At 44.8% G+C, this 24,651-nt stretch overlaps 1 protein-coding gene across 1 annotated transcript in view; it reads left to right on the forward strand.

Moving 5' to 3' along the window:
* Positions 1-197: 197 nt before the first annotated feature.
* LOC143006959 (piezo-type mechanosensitive ion channel component 2-like) overlaps positions 198-24,651 on the forward strand; it is a 28,700-nt gene continuing 4,246 nt past the window's right edge. The window contains exons 1-50 of the mRNA XM_076158339.1: positions 198-784; positions 2,925-3,020; positions 4,600-4,707; positions 4,958-5,000; positions 7,709-7,829; positions 8,167-8,380; positions 8,477-8,690; positions 10,017-10,164; positions 10,323-10,487; positions 10,680-10,797; positions 10,884-11,077; positions 11,164-11,394; positions 11,659-11,776; positions 11,860-12,110; positions 12,213-12,361; positions 12,457-12,535; positions 12,718-12,812; positions 12,974-13,158; positions 13,358-13,515; positions 13,619-13,795; positions 14,019-14,132; positions 14,240-14,440; positions 14,667-14,871; positions 15,139-15,240; positions 15,355-15,532; positions 16,129-16,215; positions 16,354-16,510; positions 16,629-16,725; positions 16,823-16,988; positions 17,135-17,224; positions 17,312-17,400; positions 17,507-17,572; positions 17,695-17,813; positions 18,124-18,244; positions 18,483-18,563; positions 18,979-19,145; positions 19,372-19,922; positions 20,265-20,642; positions 20,737-20,838; positions 20,963-21,119; positions 21,263-21,445; positions 21,547-21,724; positions 21,815-21,914; positions 22,237-22,384; positions 22,601-22,688; positions 22,777-22,903; positions 23,091-23,249; positions 23,479-23,626; positions 23,802-23,990; positions 24,515-24,607. Of these exons, the coding sequence (XP_076014454.1) occupies positions 721-784; positions 2,925-3,020; positions 4,600-4,707; positions 4,958-5,000; positions 7,709-7,829; positions 8,167-8,380; positions 8,477-8,690; positions 10,017-10,164; positions 10,323-10,487; positions 10,680-10,797; positions 10,884-11,077; positions 11,164-11,394; positions 11,659-11,776; positions 11,860-12,110; positions 12,213-12,361; positions 12,457-12,535; positions 12,718-12,812; positions 12,974-13,158; positions 13,358-13,515; positions 13,619-13,795; positions 14,019-14,132; positions 14,240-14,440; positions 14,667-14,871; positions 15,139-15,240; positions 15,355-15,532; positions 16,129-16,215; positions 16,354-16,510; positions 16,629-16,725; positions 16,823-16,988; positions 17,135-17,224; positions 17,312-17,400; positions 17,507-17,572; positions 17,695-17,813; positions 18,124-18,244; positions 18,483-18,563; positions 18,979-19,145; positions 19,372-19,922; positions 20,265-20,642; positions 20,737-20,838; positions 20,963-21,119; positions 21,263-21,445; positions 21,547-21,724; positions 21,815-21,914; positions 22,237-22,384; positions 22,601-22,688; positions 22,777-22,903; positions 23,091-23,249; positions 23,479-23,626; positions 23,802-23,990; positions 24,515-24,607 (7,569 nt within the window). The 5' untranslated portion in view covers positions 198-720. The remainder of the gene's footprint in view (positions 785-2,924; positions 3,021-4,599; positions 4,708-4,957; positions 5,001-7,708; positions 7,830-8,166; positions 8,381-8,476; positions 8,691-10,016; positions 10,165-10,322; positions 10,488-10,679; positions 10,798-10,883; positions 11,078-11,163; positions 11,395-11,658; positions 11,777-11,859; positions 12,111-12,212; positions 12,362-12,456; positions 12,536-12,717; positions 12,813-12,973; positions 13,159-13,357; positions 13,516-13,618; positions 13,796-14,018; positions 14,133-14,239; positions 14,441-14,666; positions 14,872-15,138; positions 15,241-15,354; positions 15,533-16,128; positions 16,216-16,353; positions 16,511-16,628; positions 16,726-16,822; positions 16,989-17,134; positions 17,225-17,311; positions 17,401-17,506; positions 17,573-17,694; positions 17,814-18,123; positions 18,245-18,482; positions 18,564-18,978; positions 19,146-19,371; positions 19,923-20,264; positions 20,643-20,736; positions 20,839-20,962; positions 21,120-21,262; positions 21,446-21,546; positions 21,725-21,814; positions 21,915-22,236; positions 22,385-22,600; positions 22,689-22,776; positions 22,904-23,090; positions 23,250-23,478; positions 23,627-23,801; positions 23,991-24,514; positions 24,608-24,651) is intronic.

A 24,651-nucleotide genomic window follows, 5' to 3' on the forward strand; every position in this document is an offset into this window, starting at 1 on the left:
GAACTTGTTTTTTGTGTTTATTTTGTTTGTGGGTGTGTGTGAGTACGATGGTTGTACTTGGTACTGTTGTCTGTTAGGTCATATGGCTGGATGATGTCTTCCTGATTGGCTGAAGCGGCTGTCAGTCAGAGGTGGGCGGGGCCTCTGGTTCAGTCTGTAGCCGCCTGTGTGGCTCTTGCGCACGGCGGAGGCGCGTTCACGACTCCGTGACTGTTTTTGTCGGCGTGTTTTTTCAGCGAAGAAAGTAAAAGAAAAGACAAGACAAGAAAGGAGAAATGAACAGAGCAGAAACTGAAAGAAGAAAATAAAAGACTGAATTTTTTTCCCTCCAGAAGGTGAGACAGGAACACAGCAGGAGAAAGTTTTTGAGGAGAAAACAAAGGAGCGCTCCAACTTTTTTTTCTCTTTTTCACTCCCTAATCTGCAGCTTCTCCTGCAGACACACAGACAAACAGACACACAGACACAGAGAGACGGGCACAGACAACACAACGTGTTCGAATCATTCCACAGCATCTGCCTGCCTGTCTGTCTCTCTCCCTGTCTGTCTCTCTGTCCCGGTCTGGAGGATGGCACCGGAGTCCGTCGCCGTCCTCAGCCGGAGCATTTGCTCCTCTGGCGGGCGGATTCACCTCTGACAGCCAGCAGCCTGAACCAGAATCAGAAGTGGACCTGTGAAGCGGTTTTAAAAGAGTCCAGATTAGAAGCATCTGGTCCATCATGTCCTCTGAGTGGGCTGCAGGTTTGGTCTTCAGGGTTCTGCTGCCCCTCAGTCTGACTGCAGGTACGCTTCATTTTCACATCTTCAAATTAGTTTATTTTATATAAGAGTTTTCTTGTGGCAGTGTATTGTAAAAGCTTTTGTTTGGTTTTATTTGCTTATTCCCATATTTACTCTAACCTAAATACACAAGGTCATGAAATTAAGTGAAATCAGACATTTTGTAAAATCAGTAGTAGTGATAGTATATAGATATGTAGATATGTATCACAAAAGCAGTCCTATTCATGAATATAAGCCACTCAACTGATCAGCCTGTTTTTACATACACTTCATTTGAATCACTACAAACTGTACAGATGAACATTAAGATAGTTGATGAATGAAAAGCTCAGTCGACAATTGAATTAACCAGCGCTGAAACCATCATCAGTTCATCAGGTCCATTATCCATTGTTGATAATAACTGTTGTAGTTCCTCCAGCAAAAACCTCTCATTGTGTATTTAAGACCTGTAAACCTTTGACTGTAGGCAAGGGTAGGGGTCTTTAACATGAATACTATATATTATGTGTGTTTCTATTGCCACACAGTTATAAATGAGGATGTGAATGTGGATATAAACTGAAATATGAAGTCAAATATGAATTAAGCTGTATGGACAGGAGCATGGACAGGAATATAAATGTGAATATAAACTGATATTTGAATGAGGATGAGAATGCTAAAATGATTAGAAGAGCGGTAATACAAGGAAATATGAACAGGGATATAAAGAAAAAGGAAAACTTTGATATCAGTTTGGATCTGAATGAGACTTTGAACAGGAATATCAGCAGATTTGTAAAAGAGGATATGAACAGAGATATAATCACTTCTTTCTTTAAGGATCTCATGGTGTATCACATGCAGATGATGATAAAAGACAAAAGAAACTATAAAGAAAGTACTTCATCTAGGTAGAATGCTTTTTTAAAGTTAGAATTTTAGTCTTAGTAACTCAATATTTCTAGAATGAATAAGAACAAAGCATAATTTTCTTGATCACTGTGACATCAAATCCAAAGGAGCTCCTGGCCAATCAGCTGACAGTGATGTAGGCAGCTGAGGGTGGAGTTGTCATGGCGTCTGGATGAATCCTATCATACTGGACCGCTTGTGTCTCATCAGTAGTTTCAATGGAGTGTCATTATGTCGGATGTAAAAGTTCACAGTGGCAAACCTTTGAAGCGATCACACACACCGAGCTCCTGAGGTCAATAGGAGAAGATTAACTCCATAACTAAATATACAGAGTCATTTTTTTGTTCAATTACTCTTTAAACATGCTCACATTCCAGGGAGTGGGGGATGGTGTGTGTATGTTCTGTTGACACCCCCCCAAACACACACACACACACGCATACTCACTCACATACTCACACACATGCAGTCAGCCAGATGTTGTTACCTGCAAGAGCGGAACCAATCTTGTGTGTGTGTGTATGTAGGGGGGAGGGAGGGTGAACAAGGGTGCACACACGTTTTCCTGAGCCGGACGATCAAATCTGTTACACAAATATCAGCTCTGATATCTGAGCGGAGCCTCACTTCAGGGACATTCACAGTCAAGCCTAACACAGTCAGATATAAAAGCAACAATCTGTCATACAGTGAAGTAACATGAATCCTCTCAGCAGTAACATGGTGGAATAGGTAATCTGATTACTGCAGGAGAGTAATCTGATTACTGCATGTCAAATGTATTGCAGCTTCTAAACATGTTTTCTGATCTTCATCTATCACTCGATTCATTGTTTTTCAATTAATCAGGCTTCAGTATAAATTCTTATAATTATGAAATATCATTTAATATCAGCATTATACTGTTTAGTTCAGTCTAAGCAACAGCCCCAAAATGTTCAGTCAATCATTATAAGTACTATTATTGATCGATTACCGATGGATGCAGGACACATCCTCGACTCAAACGTCAGTAGACAATTTACAGCAACAAACAAACAAACAAACAAAATGATACTTCCTGTTATCAAAGTGACTGAAACTATGACTGCGTGTGTGTTTGTGTTCACATTTGAGTTTTTTTCCCGATCTGCTGAGTCACTCTGAGCAAAACAAACAAAACTATTTGCTGCTGGTTTTACACACCGTTCATAGCTGTATCGATGGTGATTGATTGTGTTTATTGATGATGTCTTTTCAGCTTGTTTGTTGCGGTACAATGGTTTCTCGCTGGTCTACGTCCTCCTCCTGCTGCTTCTGCCGCTGCTGCCTGAACCCACCAACTCCTCCAGTACAGGTACTAACAGACCCACACACACACTTACGTGACCTGTGATCACTGATTGCCTGCTTGATTATGAGTTTTAATAGCATTTTCACTGTCGCTGTGTTAGATTTAAGTCATGCAATAAAAGTAAAATGAGAATAAAACAAGAACCAATCAGCTGGTTCTACTTTCAGCACACAATCAGTCACACACGTTGTTCTTTGGCAACCATGGAGATTGTTGTCAGAGGAAGAGGAAGACTATCAATCAGGGCACGTCAACAACACTGGAGTCAAATCAGTCATCTGTGTTTGTTTCTTTGAGGAGTACTCAAGTGTGTGTGTGTGATTATCAAGTGTGATCATCTTCCGAAAGGTGTGATCTTGTGCGGATCTAGACGAGTATCTGGGTCTGGATCTGCTGTAGCACATAGGGACAGAAGCAGCGGTGCCAGAGTTATTTAGGCAAGATTCTGCTGATTCACTGAGGTCTAAACAACTTAGACACATCTTCAACCAGAGCTATGAACTCTAATCAGTTTGATTTTGTCTTTTCTTATATAAATGCATTTGTATTATAAGCCTTATAGCTGATTGTCAGGAGTGTATTCTGACATGTTCTGTTGGTTTTCCTGGGTTTGAGGCTGGTTGAAGATCTATTTGACGTGTGTCACCTAAAAATGTTCACATGGTTTGGCCTCATACATGTGTGAATATGTCTGTGTGTGTGTGTGTGTGCTTGACGGATTCTCCTCCAGGTAAAACTACCTGAAATGTCTGGTTTCGTCATAACCGCACGCTTACACACTGACACACTTATGTCATTTATAGCAGGATGAAGAGCAGACCCAGCATGCCTCTGTGCTGAGTGATGATGTCTGTCTTTTCATTGAGGCAGCCAGAGGCAGGAACACACACACACACACACACTCACACACCAGGCAGGCATGTAGCATGTACAATCATGTCACAGAGATGCCTGCAGGCTGTCAGTATTAAATACATTAAACGCACACACACACACACACACACACACACACTTGAAGGATCCTTCCTGAGGAAACAGAATTGAATAGGAAAGGTCATCATGTCGCTGAGGGGACCTGGATCTGTTTCCCCAGGATATGAATGACTCATTGTATGACATCACATCCTGTATTCTCCTCTAGGAGGGAGTAGGTTTCTTTCTGATATACAGGAAACACTAAAGCCTCTTCCTCCTCCTCCTTCTCCCCCCATTCCCCTTCTCTCTCCTCCTCCTCCTCCTCCTCTTCATCACCATTATTTAATCTTTTAAAGCTGATACTGTGTCACAGTAAATAAGCATAAAGCATTGTGTGGATGTGGCCAGCCTGGTTTGATCGTCTGTGGTGTCGTGTTTGTGATTGTGTGTGTGTGTGTGTGTGCACGCGCTTGTGCGTTGGCTTGATTGTGTCTCCTCATTTGAGTGTTCCTGCGGCCCATTGTGACGAAGTCCTCTGCCCTCTGCAGGATGCAGCCTGGATAAGACTTCAAAGTCGCCATCCTTCAAAGATGCGTAATGACGTCTGTCTGTGTGTAACAGTTAGTTACTTAGTTGACTGTAACAGTTGATAATGTGTGTTTTCCAGGTAACACAACTAGATGTGTGACGGCTGTGTGCGTCTCCAGTTTTGTTTTCTTGTTGCTTCAGTCCTTCTTCCAACTGACAACAGCAACACTGCAGCCTGAATACAACTGTAAGTTTCTACCCAGCTGTCTGTCTACCTGCCTGTCTGTCGACCTGTCTCTGTCCGTCTGTCTGTCTACCTGCATATCTGTCTCTGTCTGTCTCTATCTGTCTACCTGTTTGTTTGTCTGTCTCTGTCTCTGTATGTCTACCTGCCTGTCTGTCTCTGTCACTGTCTGTCTACCTGCCTGTCTGTCTGTCTGTCTCTGTGTGAGTCTCTGTCTGTGCGTGTGTTCATGTCTTGTGCTGTCTCTCTGCAGGTTCATCATGGCAGATGGCGCTCAGCCAGCTGGGCCTGGTGAGGTAAGATGACAAAAACTGCAGAGGAACACAAACACACCCTTAAGTTTATTAAATTCCCTTTTCAGCTGTTTGTGTTAGCACGTATTTGGCTGCTGTTCTTCCACTTAAGTGACACGACATATTTAATCCAGTATTACATGTTTAGATTAGATTTTTCCCATAATGCACTCTGCATTGAGAATATTGGGCTCACCTCCATCATTTCTTGGTTTTCCTGTATTGGCACATAATTACAGGCTGACAGGCTGCAGGATTCTACTGAAGACACACTGATCTCAGTGATCTGCAGTGAAAGCATGCAGCCTCTCTACCCTGCATGAGGCCACGCCGATGAGACTCATCAGAGGGAGAGAGAGAGAGAGAGAGAGAGACAGGCAGACAGAGGGTTTCACTCAAACACACCCCGTCTAACCCTTCATTATGTAGCTTGATCTCTCCCCCTCTCTCTGCAGACATGTTTCTCTCTGAGTCAAACCCAGTGACTGTTTGTTTGAGTGTGTGTGTGCGTGCATGTGTGTGTATTGATATATGTTTATATATTTATTTACAGTATGTCTGTGTGTCAGAGTGTATGTCTGTGTGTGATTACTTGTGTTATGTTAGAATGTGTGATGACCGGCTTCCAGTCAGTCTTGCTGCTGCTGACACACACACACACACACACCGTCTGTTTTCAGTTAAAACTTTACTGACTTGCATCAAAGAGTGGGACTGGAGGCATGTGGTTTGATGTTTATGTGCATGCATTTGTGTGTGTGTGTGTGTGTGTGTGTGTGTGTGTGTGTGTGTGTGTGTGTGTGTGTGTGTGTGTGACTGTGTGTGTGTGTGCATGTGCATGTGCATGTGTCTGTGCATGTGTGAGCTCACACCTTTGCACTGCGACACACACACAGATGTATGCATGTATATGCTGAGTCAGAGGCTGTAAACCCAAATATCAGTTAACAGTTTCAGACTGAGGGGGGGCGGCGGCAAGGGGGCGTGGCTTGCTGTGTTGTTCTGTTGTTTCTGAAACGCTGCGATTGCTTCAGGTCATGTGTTTGAATATTGCTGGTGGGCGGGGCTACAAAATAGTTCAGAAAGAGATAGCTGATTGGTCCTTTTTCGTAGCTGTCCGTCAAAGCAGATGTTGATTATTTGTCGCTCATTGTTGTGTATCTTTTTTAGAAATGTTGTGTGTTTACATACGTAGAGCTTATAAGTGCAGGAGGCAGAGTCGTGTCATTGACTTACTTTTGTTCTGAGATGCTATAAATGAATCAAATGAACATGGTTTCCTCTCCTCATACATGCTAAGGGATGAAATCATATGAGGAGGATCAGGAGCAGCAGTGGCGTGAGATCATGTCGTCAGTGTGGGAATCAAACTGTACAGAACCTGTTGTCTCTGTTGTGTTACTGCGTCTCAGTCATGACTCAGCTCGTTGGAAGAAGATTTGGTATAAAAGGGACAGCGGAGTTAAAAATAACTTACCAGAAAAACTGTGTTATGACAGAAGAATCACTGTAAAATGACATTTTGTAGCAGTTATGAGTTCAACACTTATAATCATATCAGTTTAAATTGACCCCTTCCTGGCCACAGCATAAAACTCTTCAATGCTGTGCATGAATCCTAGAATCTTGTAGCCAGAATTTTCACTAGAGGACCCTGATCAGGTAGATTCCCCAGCAGGGTCCTAAAGCTCAACCACTACGTGCCACTTTCCTCCACTCTCCCGGGTTAAATGTGATGGTTTTGATGATCACATGTGGCTTGGAGAGATGGAGATATACAACAACAAAAACAAATGTTGCACCCGATCACTAATTCAACTGAAAAGATAAGATAAGACAAGATATACTTTATTAATCCCTGAGGGTAAATTCAGTTCAGTATGTTGTTGTCTTGTTATTATTATGTCAGACTCAGCTCAGGTCTGTACAGCTGAAGAGTAGCGAAGATAGTTGCAGCACCACTTGTAGCTATCCAACTATCTAACTCATAAATCAATGCTTTGTATTTTTGGCCGTCCCACTGCTGAATACATTCACTATGATAGATGCACACACACACACACACACACACCATCCAACATGGCAGACAGTGGAGGCGTGATGTCGCACACAGACGGGCACGATGTTAATCAGTGGAGATAAAAATGAAAAAATATGAAACAACATCAGGGTTTGTGGCAGGGAGGGGACGGCACAGCTGCTACTGTTTACACAAACCCTAAATACAGACAAACTAAACCGCATGGTGATATAACACACACTCACACACACTCACACAAACTCACACACACACACACACTGTGAATCAACAGTAGGTGTTTCAGACAGTAGTCGCTCTGTCTGGGCTACATGGCTCTGCAAACACCCACACACACTTACAGACACATGCACACATATATACGCTTACACACGCACACACGCACACACACACACATACAGTAGAACAGCCAGACAGTCTTTAAGTAAACATAACAGATTTCTTGTTAATTTCTGTGATTTCACACTCATGTGGTTTTGAAGAGCAGTTTGGGTTTTAGACCTTCAAAAGTGAAGATATCCTGTCTGTCTGTTTCTCTGCCTCACTGCCTGTCTGTCTGACTGTCTGTATTATGTCTGACTGTATGTCTGTCCGCCCACCTGCCTGTCTGCCTGTTTGCGTGGCGGCTAATATGTATTCCGTCTGTCTCTCTGCCTGTCTCTCCCTCTCTCAGTCTATCTGGCAGTGATGCAGGCTCAGCTGTGAGACAGGTCTTTCCAGATATCGGTGTCCTTGCCGTCAGTCTACTGACCTGGCGACTGAGCGCGAGACTGAACAGTGACACGCACACGCAGGTAACACACATGCAGACACACACACACGCACACACACAGGGACACAGGATAATGAAAGCAGGTATAACCTCGTTAAGTTGTCTTCTCTTGTCTCTTAACAATGTTTGCTGTCTATTAGTGTGTAATACAGTAAGCTATTTATTAACTGTAACCTCATTATGTGACTACATTAGCACACACACACACACATACACACACAGGCAGAAACATCACAATGTATAATGATTACATTTCAGTTTCAATCTGCTTATTTCTGCCTTTAACCCTGTTAGAATAGAGTAGGACGCTTCTTAGAATAAAGAATATGAAGTATTGGCGACTTCTGTGCTGTTGTCAGCCTCAGCAGGAGGAGCGACATCATGAAGAGGAGCAGCGGGACGAGGTGCTGATGTTTGAGGAGGACTCGGTGCTGGACGAGGAGGTGGAGGAGGACAGCAGGCCCAGGCTCCTGGTTGAACTGGAGCTACTGGCTTGTAAAACCAGGCAGATGGTGGGAAACATGATGACAGCAGGAGGGAAAGTGCTGCTGACGGCTTTACTGGGACTGACAGGTAGATACATCACAGTACCATGTAATACTATAGAAGATAACACAATAAATCATTTCACATCTTATCAATCATTCCTCTCTTCTCCTCCTCCTCCAGGTATCATGTTCCCATCTCTCCCCTCCTTCCTCTACCTCCTCTCTTTCCAGGTGTTGTGCACCTGGTGGGCGTGGTCAGGACAAGTCCCGCCCCTCCTCTTCAGATGCGTGTGTGTGTTTGCGCTTATCTACTCCGCCTCCCACTTCTTGCTCTTCTACTGCTACCAGCTTCCCTCCATGCAGGAGGTGTGGCCGCCGGAACACACCTCCGCCAGGTAATGCGGAAATATACACACGCACATGAGCGCACTTTATGATGCCTGCACACTCTTGTTGCATCCCCCTCACTCTTTGCAAGACCTTGGACAATTGTCTCATCCACCATATTTAAGGATGCTCCAATGCTCTGAAGAAGAAAGGAATATGCAGTGTGTGGAATATGGGCCTGTGTTAGAACCCGTCCGGTCCTTATATGATGAAACTGAGAGCTGTGTCCATATCCTCAGCAGCAGGTTAAGCATGTTCCCTGTGCGTGTGGAGATGCTCATGAACAGACTCTCATGCCGGAACAGAGGATTGGCGCATGTCCAGTTTGGTGACCTTAATGTTGCATCTCTGCTTTTTGTAGATGATAGTTCTGGTCTGGCTGTGATCATGACTGAAGGAATGAGATCACAGATACAAAATGAGTTTCCTAGGGACAGGATGAGGAGCTTGAAGTAGAACTGCTGCTCCTTTGCATTATCAGGAGTCTGCAGAGTTGGTTCAGATATCTAATCAGGATGCCTCTTAGGCCCTGCTGTCCCAAGGCCACAGGCCACCTCCCATATGGCCTGGAGACATGTGATCCCCCCAGGAAGAGGTGGAAAATGTTGCCAGGGAGAGGGACATCTGGGCTTCTTTGCTCAGCAGGCTGCCTCTGGGATCTGGACCCAGATAAATGGTGGAAACTGGATGTATGTGTGAACATGTGCAATATGGCTGGCCTGATCTGAAGCATTGGCAGTTAGATCATGGTTCATACTGTATGGTGATGTTTATCAAACTAGGGTTAAGATAACAAGCACAGGAACATTTTTTACAGTTTTATTATGATGTGAGAAATAAGCAGCTGCTTCACTGACAGCTGATCTGACATCATCAGTAAGTGACTGTAGATCACCTCAGACGATGTGGAGCAGTGAGGATGTTCCATTTCTCTAGAATTATAATTAAGTATAACTATTCTTTGGCCCTCATAGTTTTTCCTTCTTTCCTCGCATCTAATGCTGTGTTTATGTGGTGTTGAACATTAGGAAATACCAATTTTCAAACTTGCAATTAAAAAGGTGGACAGCTGTCAAAGCTTTATTTGCAAGTCGTACACTTGTTGCGTTATAGTTCTGATGTACAATGCAACCTTTTCACCTTTTGAGCCGGGAGGAAATGATGTCGATGCCAATAATTACCAACTCTCTCACACCTGAAACAGTTCTATGTATTTCTCAATGTAAAAGATCCAAAGAGGAAATGGAGTTAGAAGATGAAGTGGCGGTAAAGAAAACAGCTCTCTGTCCTGTCTCCGTATTTTCTCAAGTGTTGGTATGTTTGTGTCCCTGCAGTGTGTTTGGGATGGTGTCAGTGGTGTCTGTGGACTGTGCTGCCCCCTGGAGGCTGCAGGTGAACCCTGAGCTCAGCTGGTTCCACTTCAGCAGTCCTCTCCTGCTGCTCCTGCTTTACTACACTGTGACCAGTCTGTGGAGGAACCAGGTACGCAATGTTGGACACTTTCAACATTTCAGATATACATTTTAGAGTTATTATTATTGTTTATTATTATTGTTTCATTTGATCCCGACACGCTCCGTCAAACAATCACAGTTATTCTCCTGTGGCATTACACTCTAACGTTAATGATGATTTCTCAGATGTTCACTGGGGATGAAGTGCCGAGCGGGAAGGTGGCAGAGTCGACCATGAGTGGCGACATCACCGCCAGCAGTAACCTTAGCTGTGACGTCAGCAGTGACCTCACAGCTGAGAGACGGCGAGAGCTGTGGAGGAAAGCACACGACAGGCCGGAGAGCAGAGAGGTATCAATTCAAACAAACACACACACACGCACACACTTCTCATCAGCAGATGTTGGGCTCATCATGACTTTGATGTGTGATTGACAGCTTTAGTAATGAGCATGTAGGAGCTGAGGGAGGAGCTTTTATTATATCAGCTGCCAGGCAGTGATAAATGAACTCAATGTCTCTTTCACTCTTTTGCTACTGTAGGTACTGGTGTCATCAACCAATGACAGCCCCTCTCACTCCTCTGCTGCTCCACCCACACAGAGCACAGCACTGGGGTTGGACCTCTACTCCACACCTCACTACTCCCTCAGCCAGTCAGGTCAGTTTGCAGCAGGCTCATTCCAAACTGAGCAATTTCTGTTTCAATGATTCCATTCTAAATGATTGTTTGTTTCTCTCATGCAGACACATTGGAGACCTGTGTTTTTGAAGAAGAGGGGGATGGGTGGGAAGGGGAGGAGGTGGAAGGAGATGAGGAGGAAGGAGATGAGGAGGAAGAAGAAATCATGAGGGGGGGAGAAGAGGCTGTCAGCACCTTCTCCATAGCCTTCAAGTTCCTACTGAAGCAGAGTTATATCTGCGCTCTGATCGCCATGATGGTAAAATCACACATGAACACACACACAGACACAGACAAACAAACAAACTACTCTGTGAATCTCTCTAAACATATATATTGTTTCAGGCGTGGTCCATCACATACGTGTCGTGGCTGACATGTGTTCTCCTGCTGTGGTCCTGCGTCCTTTGGATGATGCGGGAGCGTCGCCGCTACACACTGATGTCATCACCATGGTTGGTCGCCTATGGCAACCTCCTGGTCATCCTACAGTACGTCTATAGCTTCCCTGCAGTACAAGAAGTCCCAGGACTGTTCCCCAAGAAGGATGATCCCTGCAAGGAGCTGGCCTCTAAGGTACAACTGCACATGTGATCCACCAAGCATGATGCCTGCAGGGAACCACAGCTGGAAGTACAGTTGGTCATTTGTAAGATGATTGAATACTAATCTGATTAAAATTTAAAACTGATCAATGTGGAAATTTCACCTAACTGGATCATAGAAGGATTTCTCATTAAATAAGACAATGAATTCATTTTTCATAGGTTGTTTATGTCAGTGTTTTGTCATATTTAATAGTCATTTGTACTTTTTAATCAGTGAGTCTTGTTGTTGCAGTTGGTGTGTCTGCTGACCTTCTGGCTGCTGCTGCGTCAGGCACTAACTGAGAAAAAAGACAGACAGGAAAACAATCAGACAGACACACAACTGTCTGCCATCACAGTCCACATGGAAGGTAAGACAGCTGCCTGTCTGACTCTGCGATGCGTCTGACTGTATGATAATCTGACACATTCTGTCCCTTTCTTCTTCCCCCAGAGGAGCAGAAGGATGAGCAGGAGCTACACAAGGAGAAGAATGAAGTATCATATGAGGAAGTGCTGCTCCTGGGAAGAGGAGGAGGAGGCATTCAGATGGAGGCACTCGTCGCTGTGATCAACAGGATGTTTGTGAAATACTGGATCTACGTTTGTGGGACGATGTTCTTCTTCGTTAGCTTTGAGGGGAAAATAGTCCTGTACAAAGTTATCTACATGGTGATGTTCCTCTGCTGCGTCGCCCTCTATCAGGTAACAACTGCAAGTAGTGGATATAAAGAACATCTGATTCAAATGTTTCATCCCCACGTGCACCGAGAAGTGATTCATCACTGTCTGTCTGTGTTACCGCAGCTGAACTATGAGCGCTGGCGTGCCTTGCTGCGAGGTTTCTGGGTAGCAGTAGTGGTATACTCCATGTTGGTTCTCATCCTGGTTTACACCTTCCAGTTCCCATCATCGTTGCACACGTGGAGCTACTACACTGGAATGAGCACACACAGGTAGGTACCAGCTCTGCCCCAGACACTGAGCTCGTGCTGCCTGGGACGCTTTGTCTTTGCTGGGACACTCACAGTTCTGTCTTTCTCTTTTCCAGGTTGGAGGATCTTGGTTTGGAGAAGTTCTCAGTTCCAGTTCTCTTCACCAGGATCTTCATCCCTACTGCTTTCCTATTGGTCCGTGAACACACACACACACACACACACACACACATATACACACACAGAACAATATGAGCATTATCTTAAGTATATTTACTCAATTCCTCCTCATTCCTCCTCCCCCTGTGTGTGTGTGTGTGTGTGTGTGTGTGTGTGTGTGTGTGTGTGTGTGTGTTTGTGTGTGTGTGTGTGTATAGGTATGTATAGTACATCTCCATTACTTCCATGAGCCGTTCCTCCAGCTTACTGACCTGAAGACTGTCGTCGACACACACAACAGTACCATCACCAGGTATGCATAAACACACACACACACACACTGTCTGCATGATGTAAATAATTATAATTTGACTGAATCAACATGTTTATGTGTATACAATATCATAATGTATAACCTCTCTCTCCCCCCCCCCCTCTCTCTCTCCCTGTCTGTCTCTCTCTCTCTCTCCTCAGGTTGGTCCACTCAGAGGGCAGCTTGGTCGACCTGTCTTTGGTTGGATCTCCTCAGCCCCATTTAGAGGAGAAGAGGAGAGGAGCAGAGGAGGAGAAAGAGGAGAAGTGGAGGAAGGAGGTGGAGGAAGAGGAAGTGAAGTACCCCAGCATGTTTGCCAAGGAAACCCTGTCTGAGCAGATCACAGGTTAATATAATATGTCACGTTGTACGAGTGACCCATTCCAAATAAGATAAGTTAATAGTGTATTTCCCCCAGGGAAAACAATTGTGCGTGTGTGTGTACAATAACAAAATAGAGGTAAAATCATGGATCGGTTATTAAAACACCAAATTTCACGATTGTCTAAAAATGAAGATGTTGACTGCTCTTCTCTCCTCCACAGTTCTTGTCTCCTGGAGGTTAGTGGTGGATCGTCTCTCGGTGTTGTTCCTGCGCCTCCTCCTCTCACTGCAGCGCCTCCAGCGCCTCGTCTGGTGGCTCTTGGAGCTTCACATTGTCAAGATTGTCACTGCTTACATCGTCTGGGTAGCTGTTAAAGAGGTTTGTATCTAATCTGATGAAATAAGTTTATCTTATGATGATCTCACAATATGTCTGCAGCTGAAGACTGTGTGTCTCTCTCTGTCTGTCTGTCTGTTTGCAGGTGTGTGTGTTTAACCTGGTGTTTGTCGTGTGTATGGGCGTGGCTCTGCCATGCCAGAAATGGCGCCCCCAGCTGTCAGGAGTGTGTACTGTCTGGACATGTGTGGTCGCAGTCTGTAAGATGCTGTACCAGCTGAACGCCGTGCAGCCACACAAATACTCTGCAAACTGCACCATGGTATGAAAACAAATCAAGCATTTTTTTAATTTTACTTTTAGTGGAATTCTCTCCAAAACCATAGAAACAACAAATGAGATGAAAGACTCACCGACTCTAATTGCAGAAGAGACAGATAATTGAGTGCATGTACATTTAGAAGGAGGTGTTTTGACCTGTTTGTCTCTCTGGCCTGTCTGTCTGTCTGTCTGAATAACCCATCTGTCTCTCTGACTGTCTGTAGCCGACTAACTCCAGCACTAACCTGACCGGGTCTGTCTTATACTCTGGACCAGTCGACCCTGCTCAGTGGGTGGGGCTTCGGAAGACTGACGGCAAACTGCTGGACTACCTGAGGGTGAGAGATGGGACATAAAGTATAAGCGATCTAAAACCAAATACCTGAATAATATAAAGTAGTACGGCAGAACTCCTAATGTTAATATTTGCTTTGTGTTTCCTCAGTATAACCTGATGATGTTAGCACTGTTGGCCTTTGAGGTGACCATTTACAGACACCAGGAGCTTTACCGTCTCCGGAGAAACAAAACTCCTCCGCCCACCAGGACCTTGTTCCATGACATCACCAGACGTCACCTCGACGACGGTGTGCTGAACTGCGCCAAATACTTCTTGAATTACTTCTTCTACAAGTTTGGTCTGGAGGTCAGATATACACCCATACACACACACACACAAACACACACACACACACACACACACACACACACACACACACACACATCACTCACATCAGTCCATTATCTCATTACCTGGAGCAGGGCTGTTAACCAATAATCAATTATTGGCTAATTTAGTGTGAAATCTGGCCCATTATGATTTTATAATTTCAGCCTGAAAATCTCACACTCCTCCTCCTTCCTCTCCTCAGACATGCTTCCTGTTGGCTGTCAATGTGATCGGTCAGAGGATGGATGTGTTTGCTGTCGGCCAGGCGTTTGGCCTCATCACTGTCCTGTCACAGCGCAGCAGGAAGCGTATGGCCTCTGTGTGGACAAAGTACTGCTACTTCCTGTCCGGGCTGTTGTGTTTCCAGTACCTGCTGTGTATCGGCTTCCCTCCTGCTGCATGCAGAGGTATAGAAACACACACACACACACACACACAACTTTACTGTATGAGTCGCAGCAAACTCAAAATTCAAGTATAATTTTCATTCAACAATCAATTTTGATAACGTTCTCATTAAAAGTGATACTACATTTTCTATTTATTCAGAAGCAGGGTTCAGGTACTTTGGAAGTAACATTGATTAAAAACAACTGTTCTTGGTTGCCATGATAGTGATATAACTCTCATGCATCTCTCTCTATCTCTGTTTGTGTGTGTGTGTGTGTGTGTAGATTACCCCTGGAGGTTTCCATCCTCCAGCACGGACTCTAACGTTGTCAAATGGCTCTTCCTCCCCGACTACCTGACCCCCCCAAACCCAATCTTCCTCCTCTGTAAGACCTTCATCATGATAATTATTGTCATTTTCACATATCAGCAGAATCACATTTAACCTTCCTCCCCTCTCCTCTCCTCTCCTCTCCTCTCCTCTCCTCTCCTCTCCTCAGATGACTTCATGCTCCTTCTTGGAGCCTCTTTGCAGCTGCAGGTCTTTGAGGATGAGGACAAGTTGTCAGTCCAGATTCTAGCAGGAGACAACAGTGAGCATGATGGAGACGATGGACAGACATCTGATCCAATCAGCAGGTTCCAACTGAACACAGTCCCTGACTTCATGCTCTGCAGGTAAACCACCTACATGCTTGATACAGTAGACCTGCAGAGAACAAAACTAATGGTGCATTTAGGCGTAAGACAAAAATCTGAGAGTTTCTTAGCAGAGTGTTGGTTTGAGTCATCCGAGGGAGGAACTGGGTACATTTCCATTATGCAGTGGCAAGAAAAAGGTAGTAAACTATTTGGAATGTATTGCTCATGAATTGTGGTTTGATCTTCATCCAGTTCAGTAACAGACTAACACAGTCTGCTTGTACTGATACATGACCGATATTTTATATGTAGAACAGCTGTCTCCAACTGAGAGAGACTAAGAGACTAAGAGATCAGAGAACAGCACCCTTCTTCTGTTTTTTTTACATCAAACAAATATGTTGTTACAGATAATCTACAGTCTGTGCCAGTATTTGTCTCTGTCACTCTGCTGATGTGCTTCTGACCCTGCATGGCAGCCAGCAGAGCTCTGTGCTGTTTCATTTGTGGGCCCTCATGAGCAGGACACTTTGACAGCAGCAGCTCCACAATCTTGAGAGGATCTTTAATATGAAAACTGTCTACCTTACTGCTCGTCCCTCTGATGTTTCACTTTACTGCTGTGTGTCCAGGTCCTACCTTGACATGTTGAAGGTCATCATCTTCTGTTACATGTTCTGGTTCGTCCTCACTATCATCTTCATCACTGGAACAACCAGGTGAGTAAAGAATAGATGGTGCAGAACACAGAAATGGTTTCTGTAGTACTGAATCATTGCTTGTCTCTAGAACGTGTAACTATAGAGAATAGCAAAATGGCAGGAAGATATGATGATGGTGATGGTGATGTGTTGTAGGATCAGTATCTTCTGTATGGGTTACCTGGTCGCGTGCTTCTACTTCCTGTTGGTGGGCGGAGACTTGCTTCTGAAGCCAGTCAAATCCATCCTGCTTTACTGGGACTGTCTGATTGGCTACAATGTTTTTGTCATCACAATGAAGAATATTCTCTCGGTATGACACACATGCAAACAATATGGTGTTTACTCATTTGATCATCTAACTGACCTGTCTGTCTGTCTGAATATCTGACTGTCTCTCTCTCCCTCTCTCTCTCTGTGTTTCTGTTCAGATCCTGGCCTGTGGTTTCATTAAGTCTTTGGTATTGAATCACTGTTGGTTGATCCAGCTCTTCAGCCTGGCCTGCACTATTAAAGGATACACCAAGCGTATGTAAACTATTGTTGGTTCCGTTTTCTTCACAGTTTACCTTTGGTTGAACTTGTTTATATTTTCCAGTTGTTTACACTGTGTTGTTGACTGCAGCGGAGCAGCAAAGCAGTAAACAGTGCGAGTTGCCAAGTGACGAGGCGGGAATCATCTGGGACGGCGTCTGTTTTTGCTTCCTGCTGCTGCAACGGAGAGTTTTCCGGAGCCACTACTTCTTGTATGTAGTGCTGGATCTGCGAAATACACAACTGCTGGCCTCTAGGTATACACACGCACGCACGCACATTGTTTTAGTATTCCACCATCTAGTACAGTGCATTTACGTTTTTCCCAGTACTCTACATTAATTTATATTGTGTGTGATGTCTGCTTAATCTTAAAGTTGTTGGTTGTGTGTGTGCGTTGCAGGGGAGCAGAGCTCTTTGAGGCGTCCACAGTAAAAGCTGTCAGAGCAAGACTGGAAGTGGAGAAGAGCTCTATGGACCTGCTGAAGAGACAGTACGATAATATGCACACACACTGCACATACACACACGCTATATACTGTATGTGTACACACTCTCACTATGTCTGTGTGTTCTTCAGGATGGAGAGAATTAAATCTCGCCAGCAGAAGTTCCGCAAAGGAAAAGAGAAGATGATGAGTTTGAAAGAGGACAGCTTCCATTCTGAAGGTCTGTCTGTCTACCTCCGCTTTTCTGTTACCATGGTATTGATGCCGTCACTCCCAAAATGTTGATAGTAATGTCTCCATGGGTTTGTTTGTGTTTTTTTGCCTAGGTCATGAAAAAAAGAAAGGCAAGCGAAAGAAAGAATGGTGGAGACCCTGGAAGAACCATGCAGCCAGTGAGTCACATGACCTCCACCTGCCATCAGTCTGACTGCTTAGGATTCACCCTCTGTCTGCCTGTTTGTCTTTCTCCACTTTCTTTCTTTTTGTCTGACTGACTGTGTCCGTTGCCCTTCAGTGGTGAGGAGCGGCGACTACTACCTGTTTGAGACAGAGAGTGAGGAAGAGGAGGAGGAGAGGAAAGAGGAAGAGCAGAAGAAGGAAGAGGATGAACGTCCTGAGAAGTCGGCCTTTCAGGTGCTTAACATGATAATGAAGATGGTGATGATGATGATGATGATGATGCAGGGTGACAGATGATGTTGAGGTTTTAATGTGGCGTGAGCATCGTGCTTGTGTGTGTGTGCGTTTGTGCATGTAAACATCACATCCTGGTGAGTCAGGGAGGTCCAGGGATTCACTGGAAGTTCTGATTTACACGTTCAAACAAAACAACCATTGGCACAGACACTGTAAATATACAGCGTTACATGTGGCATATTTATAATGAATAAACAGATTCTAGACATCGTATTGAGATCTGCCTCTCTGCCTCTCTGCCTGTCAGTTTGTCTACCACGCCTGGATAACTGACTCCAGAACGGCCATGAGAGCTCGCAACAAAGCAAAGAAACTATGGAGCAAGAACACCACAGGACAAAGGAGCAGGAGGGAAGAGAGGAAAGCAGGTGAGGAGACGAGAGAAGAGGGCAGAGAAGAACTAGTGTGCTAGAGTGCTGCTTCTTTATTCTGTCTGTGCAAATGTTGACTGTTTTCAAAGTAACAAATGAGACAAATATGTCTCCTGGAAATTTGCAATGAAGCTGCACTTCTCCTGTGTTCTTGCTAAAGCAAAGTTTTGCAACAGTGTTCAATTTCCAGTAAAGATTATCAACTCCTTAAATGTTGCTGGTGCACCTCTATCAGCAGCTGGATCCATGGAAGTAATGGAGGAGACGGAGGAGATGGAGGAGACGGAGGAGAGAGAGGAGAGAGAGGAGGAACCAGGTAGGTGTAGATATTAAACATTGTTGTGTTGTTAGTTTAGTAGCTGTAGAAACTACCTTTAGATACTTAGCAACCACCCAGGAACGCCATGTCAGCTACCTACCTCAAAGCACCATAGCAACTCACCCAACCATGCTAGCTACTACACAACCACCTAAGAACATCCTTCAACCACCATGGAACACAACAACTCTGAAACACCCCAACAAGGGAGACAGTTAGAATCCCGAAGGAACATTGTAGCAAACACTGAGGACCTCACTAACCACCACTGTATTCCATCTAGTAACCATAATAACACATTCTATCAAGCAAAACTTTTTGGGGACTTTTTTCTGTGTTGATGTTCTTAGTAATGATGCTATTTGCTAATGAGTGACACTTATAGGTGTGTTTCTGTGTGTTTGTATATCAGACACAGTTTTGCGTCGGGTCTCCAGCACATTGCGGTTCTTCTGGGTGCTGCTGTCAGCTATGCTGGACTCTCTAACTTCCTGGCTCAACAGCCTGTGTCAGGAACACGTCGACATCTCCACTGTGCTCCGCATCGAGCACTGCATGCTAACACAGCAGGCTAAACAAGTACGCTGACCACTCAACCACAGTACATGTTTTTAGTTTATGTAGCATGTGTTTAAAATTGCTTTATTTATTGTTTCTCACATTTTGGAAGCAAACTAAAATGCAGATGTTTTCATATGAGCTCATATGTACCTGATGAGACAATGATAATGAAGATGAGATGAGATTCTATGGAGAACAAAGAAGCCAAAGACAGAACGGGCATAAATGCAAATTTTTCTTTCAGGGTAATGTGCCCTCTAGAGAGGCCATCCATGTTTACTACCAAGAGCAAATGATGATGACGTCACGAGAGTCCGGCCTAGACTCCCTTCCTCATGAGGCTGAGGGGCACAGCTCGACAGAGGGAGGGAAGGAGGGAGCGACAGAAGAGGAGAGAGCGTCCATGTCTGCTGATACAGATGGAGAGGAAATAGAAGAAGATGAACTAGAAACGCAGAATACTGAGCCACAAGGGGACGCCACGGCAGAGACAGACCCCAAGACGGAGAGTGTGATAGAAGGAGAACAAACAGACATGACACCAACGGGACACGAACATTCCAAACCAGAAGAAGTAACAGATTCTACAGCAAATGAACATACCAAACCAGAACCAGATTCAGTTTTAAGAGGACACATTCCTCCAGAACAGGTTTCTGTGGCATTAGACAGCACTTCAGCAGAGCCAATGTGCCCTCAGTGCCAAGAGGATATCCATAGACTGCGGCCCAAACTCTACCGAATGGAAAAAGTTGAATTTTCCTCAGATGAAGAGGACATCAGACGGGCAGACAGGTTGGTCATCTCCATGTTGTAAATGTCAGATCCCTCTGTCATTCATGTTGGATGTACTGAGCTGTGTGTAATACCAATTCCTCTGGGGATCATCTGTGTTAACAGACACACTAAGTGCCTCTGAATGACACACTTCTAAAAAAGAAAATATGTCTCATTATATGTCTCTCTGCATCCCTCCCTGTCTCTTTTCTCTCTCTTTCTCTGCCTGTCCGTCCCTCTCTTCTACTCTCCTGTCCCTTTTGTTCCTCCCTGTCTCTGTTTGTCTGTCATGCTGTCTGCACCTCTCTGTCTCTCCCTCTGCCTGTCGCTCTCTCGTGTCTCTGTCTTTCTCTCTCACAGCGATGATGAATCAAACCAGCATCCTCCCCCTGACACACAGCCGTCTCACACCCTCACCAGCGCTTCCTCCCCAATCTCTCCCTCCTCCCCCCTCCTTCCCCCGTCATACAGCCTCGCCCTAGGCCTGAACCTTCAGCATGGGGAAGATGGGCAGGGGGAGCAGGAGGAGCAGGAGGCGAGATGGTGGGACCAAGAGGAAGTCCCTCCGAGGAATACTATTGTGGAGGCAGGGCCGTCATCGCGGTGGTCAAGGCTCAAGAAGCGACTGTTCACTCAGGCAGCAGGGGAGAACGACGTCCTGTCAGACACTGCATCCACTTCCTGTCCTCTGTCCTCACGCACGCAGGAGCTGACAGCCAGTGAACTGCTGAGGAACAGGTGAGCCACAGGAAGTTCATTAAGAAACATTTTACAACAAAATATGAAATTTATTTTCCACACAATTCCTGAGCGTTCACACTCTGTTTCACAGAACCTTCTACGATGAGGAGATGGAGGGATCGGATGGTTTCTTTAGTAACCAGCCACAGCTGCTGAAGCTGTGCTACGCCCTCTACAATATCCTGGCAGCTAGGTAACTGCCACTTCCAGTCCGTTCACTGGACAACTCAGACACTTTCTCTATGGTTGTTGATAACTCTGGCACTTCTTCTTCAGTAGGTAATACTCCTCCTCCTTCTGCTCTTCCTCTTCCACAGGTCAGAGACGGTTTGTTATCTGGTCATTGTGTTGAACCACATGGTCTCAGCCAGCTGTCTCACTCTAGTCCTTCCTGTTATGGTTTTTCTGTGGGCAATGCTGTCTGTCCCCCGACCCAGCAAGACTTTCTGGATGACCGCCATCATCTACACTGAGGTACACACACGCTCACGTCCACCACAGGAGTGTGTCTTGCTGTAGTTCCTCTAATGGCCACAGGAGAGTGATGTAAACCATTTCAAGTTTCTCAGTTGGTAATTGCACAACCTGTCTGTGTGTCCACCTGTCTCACTTCACAGGTCACCATAGTGGTCAAGTATTTTTTCCAGTTTGGATTTTTTCCGTTCAACCAGAAGCTGGAGGTTGATCGAGCCAAACCCTTTCATCCTCCAAACATCCTGGGAGTTGAGAAGAAAGAAGGTTACGTCCTGTACGACCTGCTGCAGCTTTTAGCTTTATTCTACCACCGCGCTATCCTCAAGGTAAAGTAATGCTTATATCTATAAAAGAAAGAAAGTGAAATTAGGTTTGGGACTAAATATTGAACATTATTCCTCATGTGTCTGTGACTCCTCCCCCTCAGTGCCACGGGCTGTGGGACCAGACTGCTACCTCGGAGGGCGACCATCCCTGTCACCACGAAGTCCAGTGTGACTCCGCCCACATTGATCAGATTGACCCTGCTGCTAACAGCGCCACCCTGAGGAGACGACTTAGGAAGAGGACGCATTCCAGCTCCACCCACCTCCGCTCTCCTGCAGGTGTAAAACCACTGTACACACACATAGACACAGACACACACTGACTGTAGATCCAATATACTGACTGTTTGTATGTATGTGTGTGTTCAGACAGCGTGTGTTCCAGGGCTCAAGAGCCCAGTCGGATTGATCTTCTGCTGGAGAAGCTCAGAGAACTTTCCATCAGAGCAAAGAACTTCTCTGTTAACAGGTAAATGCTAATGTTAACAGGATGGAGAGCTCGGCTGGACTGTCAGAACCCATCTGGACCCAACTGATCACGTTGAGCTAGGTCCCGGTCTGATATCATTTGGGTTTGAAATGTTGTGTTTGGTCTTAGTCGAAGTTAATAAGCTATCATGAAGTCAGAAGCTGGTGTAAGAATATGGAGTGCTTTCTGGTTGCCTGCTGGTTTGGTCGGACCCACAACATTTTGTCCCTCTCCCTCTCTCTCTCTCTCTCTCTCTCTCTCTCTCTCTCTCTCTCTCTCTCTCTCTCTCTCTCTCTCTCTCTCTCTCTCTCTCTCTCTGTAGGTGCATGTCCGTCTACCGCCCAGTCTGCCAGTTCTTCAGAGCTCTTGTCCAGCCTGAGTACAGTGCCGTCACTGACGTTTACGTCCTCATGTTCCTCGCAGACACAGTTGACTTCATCATTATCGTCTTCGGGTTCTGGGCCTTTGGGGTAAATCTGAATGTACTGCCTTGCTGCACTGGGTTTGTTTCACTTCAGTGCTTTGTTGTTGTCAACTGTCAACACCCTCATTTCCCTCAAGGATGAACCTCATTTCTCGCTGTGGTGAATACTCCTTGAAGAGAAATTAGTCATGGTTGTCAGTGACTGAAAGCATTCTTCACCTGTTTATTCAAATGCAGTAAAATGGTTGTATTCTATTTCCAGAAACACTCTGCAGCTGCTGACATTACTTCCTCCTTGTCAGAAGACCAAGTTCCTGAAGCTTTCCTGGTCATGGTTCTGATTCAGTTTGGTACGTCTTTCTTTCTGGATATCTGTCTGTCTGTTTGAATATGTGTCAGTCATCATGTTTGACCGCGTAGCTTTCTGTCTGTCTGCAGGTACCATGGTGATAGACAGAGCTCTGTACTTAAGGAAGACTGTCTTGGGAAAGTTGGTCTTCCAAGTGATTCTGGTTTTTGGGATTCACTTCTGGTTGTTCTTCATCCTGCCGACTGTCACAGAGAGGTAATGCATCTTCATGTTCCCGTCCTCTTTGATGTTATTTTGCTTGGTCACCAAATGGCCGTGTTAGCGCCCTCTGTAAAATGTGATTTCACCGAAATCTGTGACGATGCACGATTATGTCACCTCTGTTTCATTAAACCAACTTTATTCTGTCTCTGTCTCTGTCTCTCTCTCTCCAACCCTCCAGACGCTTCAATCAGAACCTGGTTGCTCAGCTCTGGTACTTTGTTAAGTGTGTTTACTTCGGTCTGTCAGCCTATCAGATTCGTTCTGGTTACCCCACTAGAGTTCTCGGAAACTTCCTTACCAAGAGCTACAACTACCTCAACCTCTTCCTGTTCCAGGGGTGAGTATGAAATGTCTAAGGAACGCATCAGAGTCTCACAGTCTCATGAGAAGTAGAAGATTGAGATGTTATTGGTATTGGAAATTTTGTATAGCTAAAAATCCACCCGTACTGTAAAATGTATTCCTTTAAACACAGACATTTTTAACAGGATACTCTTACATGTATGTCTGTCTGTCTTGTTGTATTTCTGTCTGCTGACCTGACTCCTTGTCCTGTCTGCCTGCAGGTTTCGCTTGGTCCCCTTTCTGACTGAGCTGCGGGCAGTGATGGACTGGGTGTGGACAGACACCACGCTGTCTCTGTCTTCCTGGATCTGTATCGAAGACGTTTATGCCCACTGCTTTGTCTTAAAGTGCTGGAGAGAGTCAGAGAAGGTGAGACAGAAGGAAGGAGACATGTTGTCCACATTGATAAGTGTATTTCCTGTTCATGTCAGATTGATTTTGTTTGGCCTAAACATGAGAACCGTGCTTTATGTTTTAAGTTTCATTGAGTTTGTTTTTTGTAGCTCTAACTCTGATAAGTTTGTGTTTGTATGTGTGTGTGCAGCGTTACCCTCAGCCTCGGGGTCAGAAGAAGAAGCGTGTGGTGAAGTATGGCATGGGAGGTCTGATTGTTCTGCTGCTGATCTGCATCGTCTGGTTTCCTCTGCTCTTCATGTCGCTCATCAAGTCTGTGGCTGGAGTCATCAACCGACCGCTGGATGTCTCACTGACCATCACACTGGGAGGCTTCCAGGTACACCCACACTAACATACTGCTGGACTGCCCCTGTCTGTAGTATTAAGGCAAAGACTAGGAGTAATGTTTCACAATAAAAGCTTACCAGTTTCCCAAAGAATATGACTTATTCCAAACAAGACTTAAGTTGTGAAACATCTATAGGAAGCGTATCACTCCTTTCAACCTAAAATGAATCAAACTCTACACTCAACTGCTAATCTTTCATAATAAAATTCCTCTGTGGGCCATATTGCTCTCCTAGAAGGCTTTTATTGTGATGTTCTTGCAGGAAGTGTTCAGATTTTTTTAATTTAAACAGCAATTAAACACGGTAGGGGGAATGAATGCGTCTTTAACAAAGTACAGAGTTCATCTTAATGAGTAGGAAATAACCATGATGATAAAATACATTATTTACATACTGTAAACACGAAATTAACAAATAATCATATAACTAAATACATGATAACATATTAAACTGGATAATCATAAATAAAGGCCCACTGTCATTATTATTAACATCTCATTCTTGTTGACAGCCTATTTTCACAATGAGCGCACAGCAGAACCAGCTCAAAGACCTGACTGAGGGAGACTTCAGCACCTTCATCAGCTCATACAGCTACACACCTGTAAGTACTAACACAGACACAGCACAGTGTTGACGTTAATAGTA

The sequence above is a fragment of the Genypterus blacodes genome, unplaced genomic scaffold (assembly GCF_046128005.1).
Source record: "Genypterus blacodes isolate CSIRO-AG114 ecotype Tasmania unplaced genomic scaffold, CSIRO-AGI_Gbla_v1 ptg000076l_1, whole genome shotgun sequence".
NCBI lineage: Eukaryota > Metazoa > Chordata > Actinopteri > Ophidiiformes > Ophidiidae > Genypterus > Genypterus blacodes.